This window comes from Pogona vitticeps, chromosome 4 (genome assembly GCF_051106095.1).
Source record: "Pogona vitticeps strain Pit_001003342236 chromosome 4, PviZW2.1, whole genome shotgun sequence".
NCBI lineage: Eukaryota > Metazoa > Chordata > Lepidosauria > Squamata > Agamidae > Pogona > Pogona vitticeps.
This window is the reverse complement of record NC_135786.1, coordinates 103,044,545-103,061,170: the sequence shown is the minus strand read 5'-3', so window position 1 is coordinate 103,061,170 and position 16,626 is coordinate 103,044,545. Positions and strand designations below refer to the sequence as shown.

The 16,626-nt window shown below is 41.5% G+C and overlaps 1 protein-coding gene across 1 annotated transcript; it reads left to right on the top strand.

Annotated features, from left to right (window-relative positions):
- Positions 1-9,757: 9,757 nt before the first annotated feature.
- LOC144588827 (uncharacterized) lies at positions 9,758-15,912 on the top strand. The gene is made up of 2 exons (XM_078392285.1): positions 9,758-13,960; positions 14,825-15,912. The coding sequence occupies exons 1-2, from the start codon at positions 10,775-10,777 to the stop codon at positions 15,266-15,268; spliced, it is 3,630 nt and encodes a 1,209-aa protein (XP_078248411.1). The 5' UTR covers positions 9,758-10,774; the 3' UTR covers positions 15,269-15,912.
- Positions 15,913-16,626: the final 714 nt, after the last annotated feature.

Sequence of the window (16,626 nt, the reverse complement as noted above, 5' to 3'; positions counted from 1 at the left end):
AAAAGAAGAAGTTTTGGTTGAAGAATTGTGGTTCTATGATCTCCAAGTTCTGTATCCTAGACCCATAATATTTGGCTATATTGTTAAAGTAATTGTTATTATTTTGTACCATCAGTGACTTACAACACCCTTCCCATGGTTTTCAAGTACTGAAGTATTTAGATATGCTTTATCATTCTCTCTTTCTGGTGGCACTCTGGGACAATCCAGGTTGCCCAAGGTCACACAGGCTGGCTCTTCTGGCAGGCATGCTGAAAAATCAAACTCCAAATCTCTGGCTCCACGGGCCAGTTTGCTAATCCCTGAGTTTAAATACTTCAATTATGGGGGTGGGGGGACAGGTTTCTAAAAGGCAATACATACATTCAACTGTCACAGTACCCCACGGCATAAGCCTTTCACTCCACTTCTTCCTTTATATCTGAAGAAGAAGAAGAATCAAGGTTATGGACAGATTGACTGAATGATTTTCAGGAAGCAGGCATATGTGGCCTGACCATAAATTGCATAAATTCATATAGAGTTTAATCTTTATTTCCTTTCCTTTTTAGTGTAATTGTTGGTAAGTGATATTTTGCCATGGAAATGGCTCTCCCTTCACATGCAAAAGAGGAATCAGGGGAAAGGTGATTATGGAAAGCTGAATTTTGTTATGGTAAAGTCTTGATCTCTATATGAGAGAGTAAAGAGTTCTGTAACAGACTAGATGCTTAAATAGGGTTTAGAAAAACATCCACATTCATCAGGTACAAAAAAATAATCTAGAAAGCTGGTTTAGGCAAAAATGACTAGTGGGTGGAAAATTGAGGACTGGAGCTATCATATCCTAGATTCAAGAATACACCATAAAGTCAATGAGAAGACAGTGATGTCTCCCTGCTTTCCCATGGAGTAGTAAACTCAGCTCCCTGCCCCAGCCATTTCTGGACGCAGACCTGTAGGAACTTGAGACAGGGCACTGATCTGTCTCATCCAGCACTGTCTATTCTAGCTGGCAAGCACCATTCTGGAGTTTGTTGTTTTTTCTAGTCCAGCCTGGCAATCCATGTTATTTCCAGGTGGTTTCTACCCTTAGGACTGACCAAGTCTGCTCTTGCTTCACTTCCAAAATCAGGTGGGATTGGATGTGTTGACATGGTGGAAACCTTTTTGTCTTCTAACCTTCAAAGCTGTTTTTAATGTAAACACCCACTAACATCCAATGAGAGGGGTTCTCCTATACACAATCGGACCCTAACACGTTCATTAATGGCTTGATCATAATTCAGTCCTTTGGTGCTCATTTTAATAACAATATTACACCAAAAACAGACTGCCAATTGCTCTGAGTGACCAAGGAACAAACTTCAAGTGAACCACTGGCTTCACCAGACACAGTAGAAAAAGTTAATTTTTTGGACTACAATTCCCAGAATATTCCAGTCAGCTTCGACCAGTTATTTTCCTTATCTTTGGAGTTTACATATAATTTCTATCGCACATGTATATATGGTTTTAGTTTCTAGGATTCTGGCTATGGTGGTTTATTGCTTTGCAAAATGGGGTTTTATCACTGTGCCATGGCCAATGTTATTTGTGTCAGTCGCCCAAGGGGACTGCAGTATATTTATAGACAAGTCCTCTTCCAAAGCTGCTCAAGACACATTTCACAAGATCAATCTGGGAAGGACACATGGCAAAGGTATTTGCATGACAGGAAGAATACAGAAACTTTTCCAAGGCATCAGTAAGGACAAGAGTGATCACTATTTCATTTTCCCCCTTCAAACCATATGAGTAAGTGAATGTATCCTGCTGCAGACTCAAGACTCTTGTTGATAGGTTTTGTAGTAAAATTTCTGGTAATCTTAGACATATGTTTGTATCTTTAATTGCATTCCTTATAAAAAATAAACTTGGTACAGTTATTACTAACAAGCAGGCAATTTCTGATTTATGGCTTGGAATGTATGCCTTTAATAGGAGTTCCTGCTGTGTTCAAGTAATTCATAAAGATACATGGGTTGGTAAGTAACTTGGATACTTAGAGATGAAAGTGATGAAATAAAGCAAGTTACTTTTTCTCAGTCACACTGTCTACAAATGTGCAGTGAATGAGCTGTTTCTGAGACACCCAGGCACCATTCTTGGGAGCTGACAGCATGCTTCCCTACTTTGCCTAGTCCTGATTGTGTGTGTGTGTGTGTGTGTGTGTGTGTGCGCGTCCCTGTGTGTGTGTGTGTGTGTGTGTGTGTGTGTGTGTGTGTGTGTGTGTGTGTGTGTGTGTGTGTGTGTGTATGTGTGTAGGTTTAGTGAAAATGTGTGAAAGATTGCTTCAAGGGTTGAGGTCTCCAGTTTCGTGATCTGAAATATAACAACATCACTGCTGTTTTGAGTTATTGGGAGAGCTGATCTGGACACAGCAGCCTCTGTTTTAGCATGGAGGCTACTGTTTTCTACGTCAGATTTTTGCTAGTTTGGTTAAACTGTGGGGGACAGAGAGGTCCAGCAACTTCCTACATAGTCAATGAAAGAAAGAAATGCTGATACTTTTCCCTAACTTCCGTGGAAAGTTTTCAGCTTTCCTCAAAACTACTTAGACATTTTTGCTTGGATTGTCTATGCTGTAGACAGCAAGAGATATTATAAATAGCCACTTTATAGTAAATGTTAAGTCAAAAGTAATATCCTTCCCCCTCTAAAATAATTCTTCCAGACATTCTGAAAATTCTTCTGTTTCTTTTAATCCTTGAAACATGATTTGTAAGCCTGGGAATCAGTTTTGGTTTCCCTAGTTTTAGTCAACCCGTTCTGAAGCAAGTAAAGTTGAACAGATTACACTAAAGACCTTAAGTATTGAGTAACTCTGTATTGGTCTTGGAGTATGCCAGAGAATACTTGGGGGGGGGTCCTGACTGTAAGTTGCATGTGCACTTACGTAACATAAGCTTGATTCAGTGACACATTGAAGCAAAAAACTGGTAGAGGGCAATCTGACTCCAAATTCATCTCTGCACTGAGGCTGTTAATTTGGAAGGCACACCCTTCAGGACTTGTTCTCACATGTAACACAGCAGCTAAATCCACTAATATGTTGAACTACAATAGAGCCATCGAATCCATGGGTATTAGGTGAATCAACCCCTCTGTAAGTTCCATTGATTCACTTGGGCCTACTCTATTTGCAACGTACTACTGGATTTCAGCCATTGTGCACAATATCTAGTGATATACCCACTCCATTTTTAAAGTGTAAACAAGGCTATGTGCAAAAATACTTCTACCATGGAGAACTTATTGAGGTTTAGCTGCACATTCCCTTAGGAACTGAGTGATTGCTCCCTTGTGTAGGGATTTTTCTTTTCAAATTGGGATGCCACAGATTTCATAATTTGTAAAGCTTTGGGATGTTTTGAAGAAAATGCTCTACAAGCTTTCTTTAAAATGTGAGCAGCTAGAATGTGTATTTATTTTTTAAAAATAAACTCCAACATGTTTTAGTCAATAAAAATGTGTTCAATGTGTAACAAATGCACCTGTTGGAAAACAAATGCTCAAAAAATATGTATGGATTTCATTGTGGAAAATCTCATAAGTAAATGTGAACCAAGGATGGGAAGAAAATGCTGCCTTGAAGAAACCTGGTTAAACCGGGATAGAGACATTTTCGCATCCTTAGGTTAGAGGAGGCTTTAGAACAGATTGGGCCATGTGGTGCTGTAGGCCTGCCTACAGACCCTATTGGCATCCCCCGGAACTTCCTGGGTGCCCTCTTTTTCCAGCAAGAAAGACAAATTGCAGCTCCTGAAAATTTTCAGGAGGGGGTGCTCCCTTTTTAAATAGTATAGAGTCCTATCATTTAACACACCCCCCAAATATCAACTTTTCAAAAGTGGCAGTGGACCATTGTTGATATTGTGTGTGTGTGTGTGTGTGTGTGTGTGTGTGTGTGTGTGTGTGTGTGTGTGTGTGTGTGTGTGTGTGTGTGTGTGTGTGTTGGCATTTTTGATAGTTTGTGTGACCTTCCCAAAGGCTGTAAAAATTGACATTTGAACACACACACACGCACACGCGCGTGCACACACACACACACACACACACACACACACACACACACACACACACACAGAGAGAGAGAGAGAGAGAGAGAGAGAGAGAGAGAGAGAGAGAGATCCATCACGATACATTTTAGCACCCAGGTGAAATGGCATCGTCCTGAACTCACTCAGACCCAAGTGATGGGTGAAATATCCCACCAAGAAAACAGGAGCAGAATGTGGCAACACCCTCCCCTCAAAAAGAAAGATCAAGTTTTGCTCTTTTTTTCCAAAGGAAGTGGTGGGAGACCTTGTCTTTCATTTTCCCTAAAACTAACTAGAGGTGTAGAGACACCTCTAGATTTCTGCACCCTCCTAAATATTTGTGGCTTGGGCCAATGATCATGTTGCCTTCGTTACAGCCCTGCTCTAAAGTTCTCCACCCTTGCTGCAGATTGGCTGAGACAGTTCTCCTTCATTTCCAGATACTCTCCTGGGAGAGAATGGGAATTATATGAGAGTGGAGCTGATGGTTCTCTACTCCCTCCTCTTGGATCCAAGGAGAGGGAATTTGAAGGAAAAAAAAAAAGACAAACTATCAGAAGGACAAAACCAGAGACAGACAGAGAGAGAGAGAGAGAAAGAGAGAGAGAGGAATCTCCTCCTTCTGTTATCCTGGCTAGCATTGACTCAGCAGGCACAGCGGTGATCTCTTTATCACAGTTTCTTCACCACTTCTCACTCACTGGCTCTTTTAATGGTTTTTCAGCCGAAGAAGATTTTTTCCCCAAATGATGTTTATTGTTACCATTTTGAGGTTATGCAGAAGGGCTGACATGCTGCTGCAAAAATAATTTTTCAATGCTTAGGTAAAAAAATTTTGTTTAAAGAAATGCCCTCCCATTCAAGTGAGTGTTTTCAATAAGCTGATGCATGTCAGTGGGAGAGATGTACAGTATTTGTGGACTGCAACCACCATGCACATTTTCCATGGCAGGTTAATCTCTGTTGGTGGGGAAACCAGCACATTCATTGCCCTGATGTTTTGATCTCTGTTGGACAAGAAGCCTCTTCCCTCCTCTATTCCAGTGACGAATTTACAAAGTACTGTATAGATCTGCTTCCTTTTTATGGATACATGGGGAAATTAAAAGGCTCTGGATACCAGATAAATACACTCATGCCAACATGCCTTCTCTGAGATGCTCTGTTTCGCTCTGCTCTACCTGTGGAACATCACCAGTGAAAGATGGTGATGGGGATGAGCTTCTGACAGTGTAAATGCCTTCCAGTTAATATACCTCTGTCTTTGCCAAAGGAGCAACATGTATGCCATTTCCTTTTTCTGCTGAAAATAGAGAAATGTGCACTCATATTTGCACTTGTGACTGTGCTTCCAAAAGGAAACAGAGACAGATGGTTAAGGGTTCCTGATGTGTTTTCTCTTTATCTTGCTTGCTGTGTGTTGGAAAAAATAGCAAGCCTGCATAACTCTGGGACACTGGGAATCAGGGCTAGAGTAAGGCCCTTAGAGGCCTTAAGCACTTAAAAGATTTTGGTGCCCCCATATATATGTAATTCAAAATATAAACAATAATAAACCATAAAATAAAATTTTATTCATCAAAATTAAACAAAACTTACAGTAAGATAGAAAATAATGTTTACTTTTTGTATACTTCCACTTTATGTTTGAAAAGTTTTCTCCTACGTTTTTAATTGCAAAGTCTTTGATCAGATCCTCAAAACTAATCTTATGTAACACATCTGCTTCTATACTTAATAGAGATAAGGAATCCGGCCTGCCTTGTTGCACAGTTCTGATGGGATTTTTAATATACTTCAATTGAGAAAATGAATGCTCATCTGAGCAATTTGTGATCATTAATGTTAAAAATATACGAAAGCCAATGTCTACATTTGGAAAGGCACACTCAATACAGTGGTGCCCTGCAAGACAGGCGCTCCGTTTAACGATGAAACCGCTTGGAGTTTCCCCCTATGGGGAAATTTTGCTTTGCAATGATCGGTTCCCTGCTTTGGGAACCGATTCTCGCAAAGCAATGATTTTTTTAACAGCTGATCGGTGGTTTCAAAATGGCCGCTGGGAAAACAAAATGGCCGCCCGCTGTTTTCTGGGACAGATTCCTCACTGCACAGGCAACGAAAATGGCCATGCTATGGAGGATCTTCGCTGGACGGTGAGTTTCCAGCCCATTGGAACGCATTAACCGGGTTTTAATGCGTTTCTATGGGCTTCGTGGCGCAGTGGTTAAACCGCTGTACTGCAGCCAAAACTGTGCTCACGACCTGGGGTTCAATCCCAGGTAGCTGGCTCAAGGTTGACTCAGCCTTCTATCCTTCCGAGGTCAGTAAAATGAGTACCCAGCTCGCTGGGGGGGCAATGTGTAGCCTGCATAATTAAATTGTAAACCGCCCAAAGAGTGCTTGAAGCACTATGGGGTAGTATATAAGCAGCACGCTTTGCTTTGCTTTGCTTTTAAAAATCGCTTTACGACGTTTTCGTTCTACAGCGATTTCTCTGGAACGAATTAACGTCGTAATGCGAGGCACCACTGTATTGTCTTCTACAATTATTTTATAAAGTTCAGCAGAACTAAATCTTTTTTTTACTGAACTTATGGCACACATATGAATGAAACTGCTGAAGCTCAGCTGAGAAACTACTGTTGAAGTCCTCTGGATAAGCATCAATCAGCTTTTGACAGCAATGAGAATATCTTTCAATGTTAGTAGATGATGACATCATGTGGCACATCATTTAGAAAAGAAAATCTCTCCTCTTCATCTCAGTTTCAATTTTGTCAATAATTGTGTAAAAGGTGGTGATACGGAATTTATCTCTGGCATTCATATATACTTCTGGTGCATCTCTGTCATTGGGTACCTTCTTTCTGATATGTTTGCGAGATGTAGCTGTCTTGTAATTAACATCTGGTAGCAACATCTGGTAGCACTTTCTTTGCAGCTGCTTCATATCTTTCAAATTCATCTCAGGAACTGCACACTTGGTCAGCTAATGACACATACAGATCTGTACATATTTCCAAGTTCATATCCTCATTTTGTAGAACTTGGTTTACTTTGTAAACATTCTGCAAAATCTCATTCCAAAAATCCAACATAAAAACATATTCTAGTTCTTGCATCTTACCTGCAATATTATTTGCTTCTCTTCTAGCATCTCCCTTTTGTGCTGGGTGTTTGGCTATATATTCTAATGCTTCTAAAATTTTAAGGAAAGATTTCAAAATTGCTGCTGTTGTCATAGCATGTCCCTCCCGTCTTTTTATTTATTTATTTATTTATTTATTTATTTATTTATTTATTTATTTATTTATTTATTGTCATTGTAAGTATATACACAGTATACCCATACAATGAAATTTACAGACACCCAGAGACCAGACACATGCACACACATAAAATTCCCCAAACACTCCCCACCAACTAAAAAATCCCCCAACACTCCCCACCCACTAAAAGTCCCCACTAAAAATACAAACATCTACACCGCAGGCCAAGTAACACAGTCCAACTAACTATTCACTACTGGTGGTCTTTAAGCTCATTATTAAGTGCAATTATAGCTCTGGGATAAAAGCTATTCAGAAAACGTGTGGTCTGAGTCTTAATTGTTCTATATCTTCTGCCAGATGGCAACAGTTCAAAAAGTTATAAGCAGGATGGGAAGAGTCTCTCAGGATGCTGTGTGACTTCCTCAGACAGTGGGATGTGAAGATGTCATCCAGGGTTGGTAGCTGGAGCCCGATGATATTCTGGGCAATTTTAATGGTTCTCTGTAGAGCTTTTTTGTCTGCTACAGAGCTACTCCCAAACCACGCCAGAATGGCATAGGTTAGGATACTCTCAATGGTGCTACGATAGTATGACAGAAGTAAATGCTGAGATAAATTTAACTTGCCCAGCATTCTCAGGAAATAGAGCCTCTTCTGTGCCTTCTTCACTAGCATGTTGCCATTTATATTCTATGAGAGGTCCTCTGAGATGTAAGTGCTCAGAAATTGAAAACTACCAACTCTCTCCACTTTCTCGCCATTTATGTACTGTGGTAAATGTACATTTCTCTTCCTCCTAAAATCAATTATGAGTTCTTTAGTTGTTTTTTTTTTGATGTTAAGTGTGAGATGATTTTCTTTACACCAAAGTATCAACCCTTGTACTTCCTTTCTTATTTATGAGCCCCACCACTGTCGTATCATCCGCAAATTTAATAATAGTGTTGGTGTTATACAGTGGGGTGCAATCATGTGTGTACAGGGAATAGAGGAAGGGACTTAGCACACAGCCCTGGGGAGCTCCTGTACTTAGTACCAGGGTAGAAGAATGGTGAGATCCCATCCTTACTGACTGTGGCCTATCTGTCAGAAAGTCCTTTATCCACACGCAGATCTTCTGAGGTAATCCCAGGTTGATCATTTTAAAAAACAACCTATTTGGTAGAATGGTATTAAAAGCAGAGCTATAATCCACAAACAACAGCCTCACATAAGTTCCCTGTTGTTCTAAGTGGCTCAATACAGTATGGAGTACAATGGACACAGCATCATCAGTAGATCTATTTCTCCTGTATGCAAATTGCTATTGGTCCAAAGAGGGTGGAAGTCTAGCCTTAATGTAATCCAGCACCAATCTCTCAAAACATTTCATAATAACAGATGTTAAAGCTACTGGCATATAGTCATTGAGAGATACCACAGCTGGTATCAGAGTGGGATTATAAGACATTTTCATTTCCTATACAACCTTTAAGAATTTTCCACTGGCTGCCTGATGCTGAAAAAAAAAAAGGTATAGAGTAACTGCACTATAAAGAAGAAATTAACTGCCTCTTGACAGCAGTCAACAGCACTTCAGTCTACCAGATTTAGTGAATGAGCTGCACAGGACACATATACAGCAAACTTCTTTGTTTCTAAAAATTTTTTGCTGCATCCCCTTATAACGCCCAGACATGTTAGCAATCTTGTCATAGGACTGAACCCTACATTTTGAAAAGTTTAGCCTACAAACTTCACGTAAGTACTGCAACACCTGATTTGCCATTTCCTCACCAGTATGGCCTTTCATTTCCAGAAAGGTTAAAAAGCATTCAATAGGCTGTGCATCTTTTAAGTACCTAAGTACAACACTTAACTGATCAATATGTGATAGATCTGGTGTTGAATCAACTGACAAACATTTATATATGACTCTACCAGAATGGCACCTTGTATCAATCTCTGAAATAAATAACCTTGTGAACCAATTGAAAATTGGCCAAGCCCCGGGCTGTGATGGTATTCCTCCCGAACTCATTAGGAAAAACTATGAATGGTGGGCCCCAATTCTGGCAAAGCTTTTCACTTATATTGACCAAAACATTCACATGCCATCAGAATGGGGCACAGCAATTATTATCCACATTTATAAAAAAGGTAAGAAAGTCAATTCAGCTAATTATAGGCCAATCAGTTTACAACCCATAATTAGTAAGCTTTATGCTAGACATTTATCTTGGAAATTGATAGATTGGATGGACTCTGAATGTGTTTTGGAAGATGAACAAGCTGGATTTAGATCTAGTAGATCCATACAGGATCATGCCCTTATTTTAAGGCACCTAGTAGATCAGTACTCTAAGAAACCCCGAGGGTCCCTATTTGCTGCCTTTATTGATCTTAAATCAGCTTTTGATTTAATTTCAAAAGATAGGCTGTTACAGCCAGCTATGATGTCTCCTGTCCTTCAAGGTTTTGGAGGGAGTTTAACATCCAATAGTGGGAGGAAGGCGGGACATCAGGGGGTGGAGCTGGGATGGATATATATTGGGGAAAGTGTGTCATGAGGGGGTTCTGTTTTAAGTTCTGCTGGAGCAGTTCTGTATTGAGTTTTGTGGAGTTCTGTGTGAGCTCTGTGTTCTGTAGGAACAAACATTTAGAGTCTGTTTATGCTAGTGCCTTGATTTAAATAGTCTCTTGTTTTATTTGTTTACCAATCCAAGTGTGTACCAATCAATAAATTTTAGTTCTCTTGTTTTTGAAATCCATTCCTGTCTGTGTGACTCATTATAGGGAATGGTTGGTGGCAGTCTACCTGAAGTGTGAGAGAGTGTTGATGTAGTGTAACAGGCCTCTTTGGTGAAATAGAGAAGGAGATTGTTACATGATAAAGTGGTGCCAGCGTTGTGGGATTCGAAAAGATCCAGTGAAGCCTTGGCTGTGTTGTGCCCAGAGCAGGGGTTTTAGTCAGGGAAGTCTGAGTGAAGGTGTGGGTTACCTTCTAGGACGTGTCTCACGGGGAGAACGTCTAGTAGAGGCACGCTGAAACTCAGACTGGGGACTAAAGATAGGGAAGCTCTGAGGAGACATTTTGGCGGGAAAAGCGTCCCAAAAGGGCAGAGGCTGTGGTGTGGCTGGCCTGTCCTGAGTTTGTGTAACTCTGAGGGGGCAGAGCAGAAGCCAGGAGACAGCTACGCTGAGGGAACTTTCCATTTTGGACAGCAAGCCTAAAAAAGAGAGGCAGAGCTGTATATTTTACGATTGGTACCACAGACAGAGAAAAAGAAATTTTACTCTGTTTATTAAGAGGCCTAGCTGGAGGCTGAAGCCTGGCAACAGTAGCTAGCTTGCCAGTGCTGGTAGAGCAGTAACTGTAGAACAGACCCACTGACAGGAAAAAAGTGTGCCTTTTAAAATCAAGGCCTGTAAGTTGGAACAGAAGCCTGAGGGAAAATTATGCCTCTAACCCGCAGTCAGGTTGTGGAAATGGGGGAACAGGAAGACCCAACACTAGTGGATAATGGGTCTGAGGATGATTTTGGCTCTGTGCAAGGGGATATTGGTGGTGAACAGACAGCAGAATATAGGAAAATGCACTTAGTGTATCAACATGAACTTAGGATGAGGGAATTAGACTTAAGGGAAAGAGAGAGTCAGAGACAAGTGGAGGAGAGAGAGAGAGAAAGGCAAAGACAAATAGAGAGTGAGAAAATTGCTCTGCAAAAAGAAAAGATGGCATATGAGATCAGAAAACTTGAGTTGTTGAATCGAAATAACAATAATAACTTGAGTCCAGATGGTTCTGAGGGACGCCTGTCAAAGGCTGACCTGAAGAAATTCCCAGTCTATAAAAAGGGAGATTGTCCTGAGGTTTTCTTTTCTCTGCTGGATAGAACATTTATAGATTTCTCCGTGGAAGAGTTGGAAAAAATGACCATTGTGAGGTCACTAATTAGTGGTAGCCTGGCGGAAGTCTATGCGGAGATGCCAGTCGAATTATTAAAAAATTACCCAGAATTTAAAAAGCTTGTGTTTGCCCGTCATGGCATCAAGGCTGAACAGCTGAGACAGAAGTTCAGATCTCTCACCAGGAAACCTGATGAAACCTTTACACAGTTGGGTGCCAACTTGGTTAGATATTTGGATAAATGGTTGTCTCAGGAGGGGGTAGAGACATACCAGCAATTGAAGGATCTTTTAGCTTTAGAACAGTTTTATTCTATCCTACATGGGGACTTAAAATTTCAAGTTAAAGAAAAGAAGCCGAAAATCCTTAAAGAAGCCTCAGAAATTGCTGATTTTATAACCCAGATCAGAAAGCTCATATATTCTGAGGGAAAAAATGGGAAGAAGGCAGGGGAAAGTTATGGTAGATTCTCTCAGGGACAGGTTAAGAGCCAGCAGTGTGGAGGTGGCCAGGTTGAAGGGAAGTCCTCTGAACAAAAGCAGCAGAGATCTCAAGTTTTGGAGGGAAAAGTAAAATTTGATGATAAATATGCTGTGAATAACCGAAAATGTTATTTTTGCCAAGAAAAGGGGCATGTAATCTCAAACTGTGATAAACTAAAACACATAAAGGGAAATTTGCCTCAAAATTTGAGTGGAAATAAGCCAAAAGCTGTGTATTGTGTACAAAGGGATAAGGGAGCTTCTCCTCTGAAAGAGACTGTTGCCATAGCATCCCCAGCAAAACTTGATACATCCGCTGAGGGCTGCTCTGAGGAAGATGGCCCCCTAGCTGAAATCAAACATTGTCTTCTGGTTAGGACTAATTCCCAACTTTTTGAGACAGCTGGAGATCAGATTGGGATTTTAGATCATGAATATCTGGCCTTAAGGGACACCTGTTCTCAGGTGACTTTGTGTCATCCGGATATTATTCCTACGGAGTGTATACTCCCCCATGAAACCCTGAAGATTAAAGGTATAGGAGAAGAGTTGATTACCCTGCCAATGGCTGAAATATTAGTGCGTTATAAAGGCTGGACGGGTAATTGGCGGGTCGGAATTTCATCGGAGGTGCCGGCAGCCGTGCTCGTGGGGACTGACCTGGCTGAACATGTTAAGAGGGTGTTAGTTCTTACACGTTCCCAAGACACCACAGAGACAGACAGGGGAGTTGCTGAGGTGAATGAGGAGAAAGCAAATGAGGGTAGACAAGGGGCAGCAGCAGTTACAATTGATTTGCCCAAGAGCAGTACCTTTTCAAATGAACAGAAAGAAGATATTACACTTAAAAATTGCTTTGAGAAGGTGACAGAAGCACAGTTATCACCTGAAACTCCAGAGAGGTTCCACATCAAACAGGGAATATTGTACAGAGAGACACTGATGAATATCTCAAAAGGGGGAGATGGGATTAGAAGACAGATAGTGGTGCCAGCAAAATATCGCCAGATGATCTTGGAGAGGGGACACGCTGACATATTTGCTGCACACTTAGGAGTAAACAAGACTAAGCATAGGATCATACAGAATTTTTATTGGCCTGAAATAGGGAAGCAAATTAAAGAGTTCTGCAGAAGATGCGATGTTTGTCAGAGACAGGGAAATAACCGCGACAGAACCAAAGCAAAGTTATGCCCTTTACCCGTGATCTCAACTCCATTTAAGTGCATAGGTGTGGACATTGTAGGGCCATTGCCCAAGGCCACAAAGAGGGGGAACAGATTTATTCTCACTATTGTGGACCATGCCACGAGGTATCCAGAAGCTATTCCCTTGAGTAACATAGAGACCAACACAGTAGCTGATGCCCTAGTAAATTATATGTCAAGGATGGGATTTGCTTCAGAAATAATTACAGATTTAGGAACAACGTTTACCTCAAAGCTCATGAAACGTCTATGGCAAATCTGTGGGGTCAGGCATACAGAAACCACCGCCTATCATCCGCAAAGTAATGGGTTAACTGAAAAGTTTAATGGGACCCTGATGAGAATGATCAGGGCTTACTTAGCAGAGAATCCAAACAATTGGGATCAGAAATTGCAGTCACTGTTATTCGCGTACAGATCTGTACCACAAGCCAGTACTGGTTTTAGCCCATTTGAACTTCTGTTTGGGAGGAAAGTGAAGGGACCACTTGAGTTAATCAAACAGAATTGGGAACAGATCATAGAGGATGATCCCCAGGATGTAGTTACCTACATAGACACGCTGATGAATGACCTGAAAAGGAACTTAGAGCTAGCTTCAGAAAATCTACATACTCAGAAAGCTAGACAGAAAGCCTGGTACGACAAAAAGGCGAGAGAAAGACACTTTAGCCCTGGAGAGGAGGTGTTGTGGTTAAAGCCTCTCAAAGGGAACAAGTTACAATTAAATTGGGCAGGACCATATAGGGTCATCTCAAAAATGAATGACCTGAACTACATTATAGAGAATGAGGAACACCAAGGCAGGAGGGTGGTGCATGTTAACTCTTTGAAACCTTACTATAGGGAGAAACAGAGAGTTTTATTTGCCATGAAAGCAGCTGATAGGGAGGAGCATGACTTGCCTTTCTGGGAAGGGAGGGGTGAAGTTAAATACAACCCAGAAGAGGTGAAGATCAGCCCTGCACTCACCCTGGATCAGCAGAGAGAACTGAGATCGTTAATCACCAAATACTATAAAGTCTTTTCAAATAAACCTGGGGAGGCTAAGGGAGTGATGCATAGGATTGATACTGGAAATGCACCCCCGCAGGCAGTATCCCCATACAGGGTGACGGGACCCTATAGGGACAAAGTGCGTAAGGAGCTGGATGAGATGCTCAAAGAGAAGATTATAGTTCCATCTTCAAGCCCTTGGTCCGCTCCAATAGTTTTGGTAGATAAACCGGATGGGAGTGTCAGGTTTTGTGTTGACTATAGGAAGCTGAACCTGGTGACCAAACCTGATGCCTACCCAATGCCCCGGCTGGACAACCTGATTGAGACCATAGGGGGTTGTCGCTATATCTCTTCATTAGACCTGGTTAAAGGGTTTTGGCAGGTGAAGATTGATCCTAGGGATCAAGAGAAGACCGCTTTTTGCAGCCCTTTTGGTTTGTTTGAGTTCCGTGTCCTTAGTTTTGGCCTCAGGAATTCACCAGCTACATTCCAAAGGCTGATGGACCAAACCTTAGAAGGGCTTAGCGAGTTTACAGTAGCCTATATCGATGACATAGGGGTCTTCAGCAACACCTGGGAAGATCACCTAAGACACCTAGAAGTAGTACTGCAGAGGTTAGGTGCAGTAGGGCTGACAGTAAAAGCAAACAAGTGCCAGCTGGGTAGCCCAGAGATCAAGTATTTGGGTCATGTTGTAGGGGGAGGAGTAATCAAGCCCCTAGAAGCAAAGGTAGAGGCTATACGTGATTGGCCTAGACCCAATACAAAGAAAAGAGTCAGATCATTCCTTGGTCTGATAGGCTACTATAGGAAATTTATTCCTAGGTTCAGCGAGATGGCGGCACCGCTGACCGAGCTGACGAGGAAGAAAACCGATGACCGCATCCCGTGGACCAGCGACTGTGAGGAGGCGTTCCAGAAGTTGAAGGAGGCGCTAATCAACCATCCAGTGCTGCGTGCTCCAGACTTCGACCGGGAGTTCATCGTGTACACCGACGCATCCAATGCCGGGGTAGGAGCTGTCTTGTGCCAAGCAGATGACATCGGAGACCATCATCCAGTGTCCTACCTTAGCAAAAGGCTGCAGAAAGGAGAGAGACACTTGGCGACCGTGGAAAAGGAGTGTCTTGCGATTGTTTTTGCAGTTCGGAAATTATCGCCTTACATCTGGGGAAGACATTTTGTTCTTTGCACTGATCACTCCCCACTGAGTTGGTTAAAGACAATGAAAACCCACAACAGCAAACTGATGAGGTGGGCTCTGATGTTGCAGGAGTTCGACTTTGAGGTTAAGGTCGTCAAAGGGACAGCGAACTGTGTGGCTGACGCCTTATCCCGAAGACCAGAAGAATGAAGACACCGGATGGACAATGGACTGTGCAACTTGGCAAAAATGGTTGAAATGTTTCTAAACATGTGTTGTTTAAAATGTTGTTATGTGTTTGCATATGAAATGAATAACTTAAATATAGGTTGCATAGTCTTGGTAAGTGAATTGAAATAGAGGTAAGCTGGTAATGTGTTTTTTATGTTTTGTAATAATAAGTGATTTATGGAAGTAAGTATGTTTGTATTGCAATGTTAACCTGTTGATTTTGCTCCTGGTTGTTTTTGGGAGAAAAGCAATTTAGCTTTCCCCCGCAAAAACAACATATAAGGGGGGAGGTGTTACAGCCAGCTATGATGTCTCCTGTCCTTCAAGGTTTTGGAGGGAGTTTAACATCCAATAGTGGGAGGAAGGCGGGACATCAGTGGGTGGAGCTGGGATGGATATATATTGGGGAAAGTGTGTCATGAGGGGGTTCTGTTTTAAGTTCTGCTGGAGCAGTTCTGTATTGAGTTTTGTGGAGTTCTGTGTGAGCTCTGTGTTCTGTAGGAACAAACATTTAGAGTCTGTTTATGCTGGTGCCTTGATTTAAATAGTCTCTTGTTTTATTTGTTTACCAATCCAAGTGTGTACCAATCAATAAATTTTAGTTCTCTTGTTTTTGAAATCCATTCCTGTCTGTGTGACTCATTATAGGGAATGGTTGGTGGCAGTCTACCTGAAGTGTGAGAGAGTGTTGATGTAGTGTAACAGGCCTCTTTGGTGAAATAGAGAAGGAGGTTGTTACATAGGCTCTGGAGTAAGTTAGAGTCTTAACAATAGATTATGTATAAGATACACGAAAATACAACCCTCAGAATTAGATGCGACAAGGAAGGCCACTTGTCTGATAACGTTCCAACCTATAATGGTGTGAAGCAAGGTTGTAAATTAGCTCCATTGTTATTTAATTTCTATATCAACTCAATGCTAATGGCGCTCACCCATCTGGAGTTCCATCCCCCCAAACTAATGAATAGACATATGTCCCTTCCATTATACGCAGATGATGCAGTCCTAATTTCACAGACACCAATAGGACTAAAGAGAGCATTATGCGCTCTTGCACAATACAGTGGGGTCTTGACTTGAGAACTTAATCTGTATTGGAAGGCGGTTCTCAAGTCAAAAAAAGTCTGTAAGTCAAGTCTCCATTGACCTACAGTGCATTGAAAACCGATGAATCCCGTAACAGGCCATTTTTGTTCCATTTTGTTTTTTTTTCTGGTCTGTAAGTCAAATCTCAGTCTGCAAGTCAAACCTAAATTTTGCGGCCAGAGAAGTCTATAACTCAAAAAGTCTGTAAGTCAAGCCGTCTGTAAGTCAAGGGTCCACTGTACTGTAAA

Bases quoted from the DNA above. Each gene is read 5' to 3' on its own strand.
- LOC144588827 (XM_078392285.1), top strand. From the start codon at position 10,775: ATGCCTCTAACCCGCAGTCAGGTTGTGGAAATGGGGGAACAGGAAGAC. The intron at 13,961-14,824 runs GCTAAGGGAGTG...GACTGTGAGGAG, and splicing joins TTTCAAATAAACCTGGGGAG to GCGTTCCAGAAGTTGAAGGA.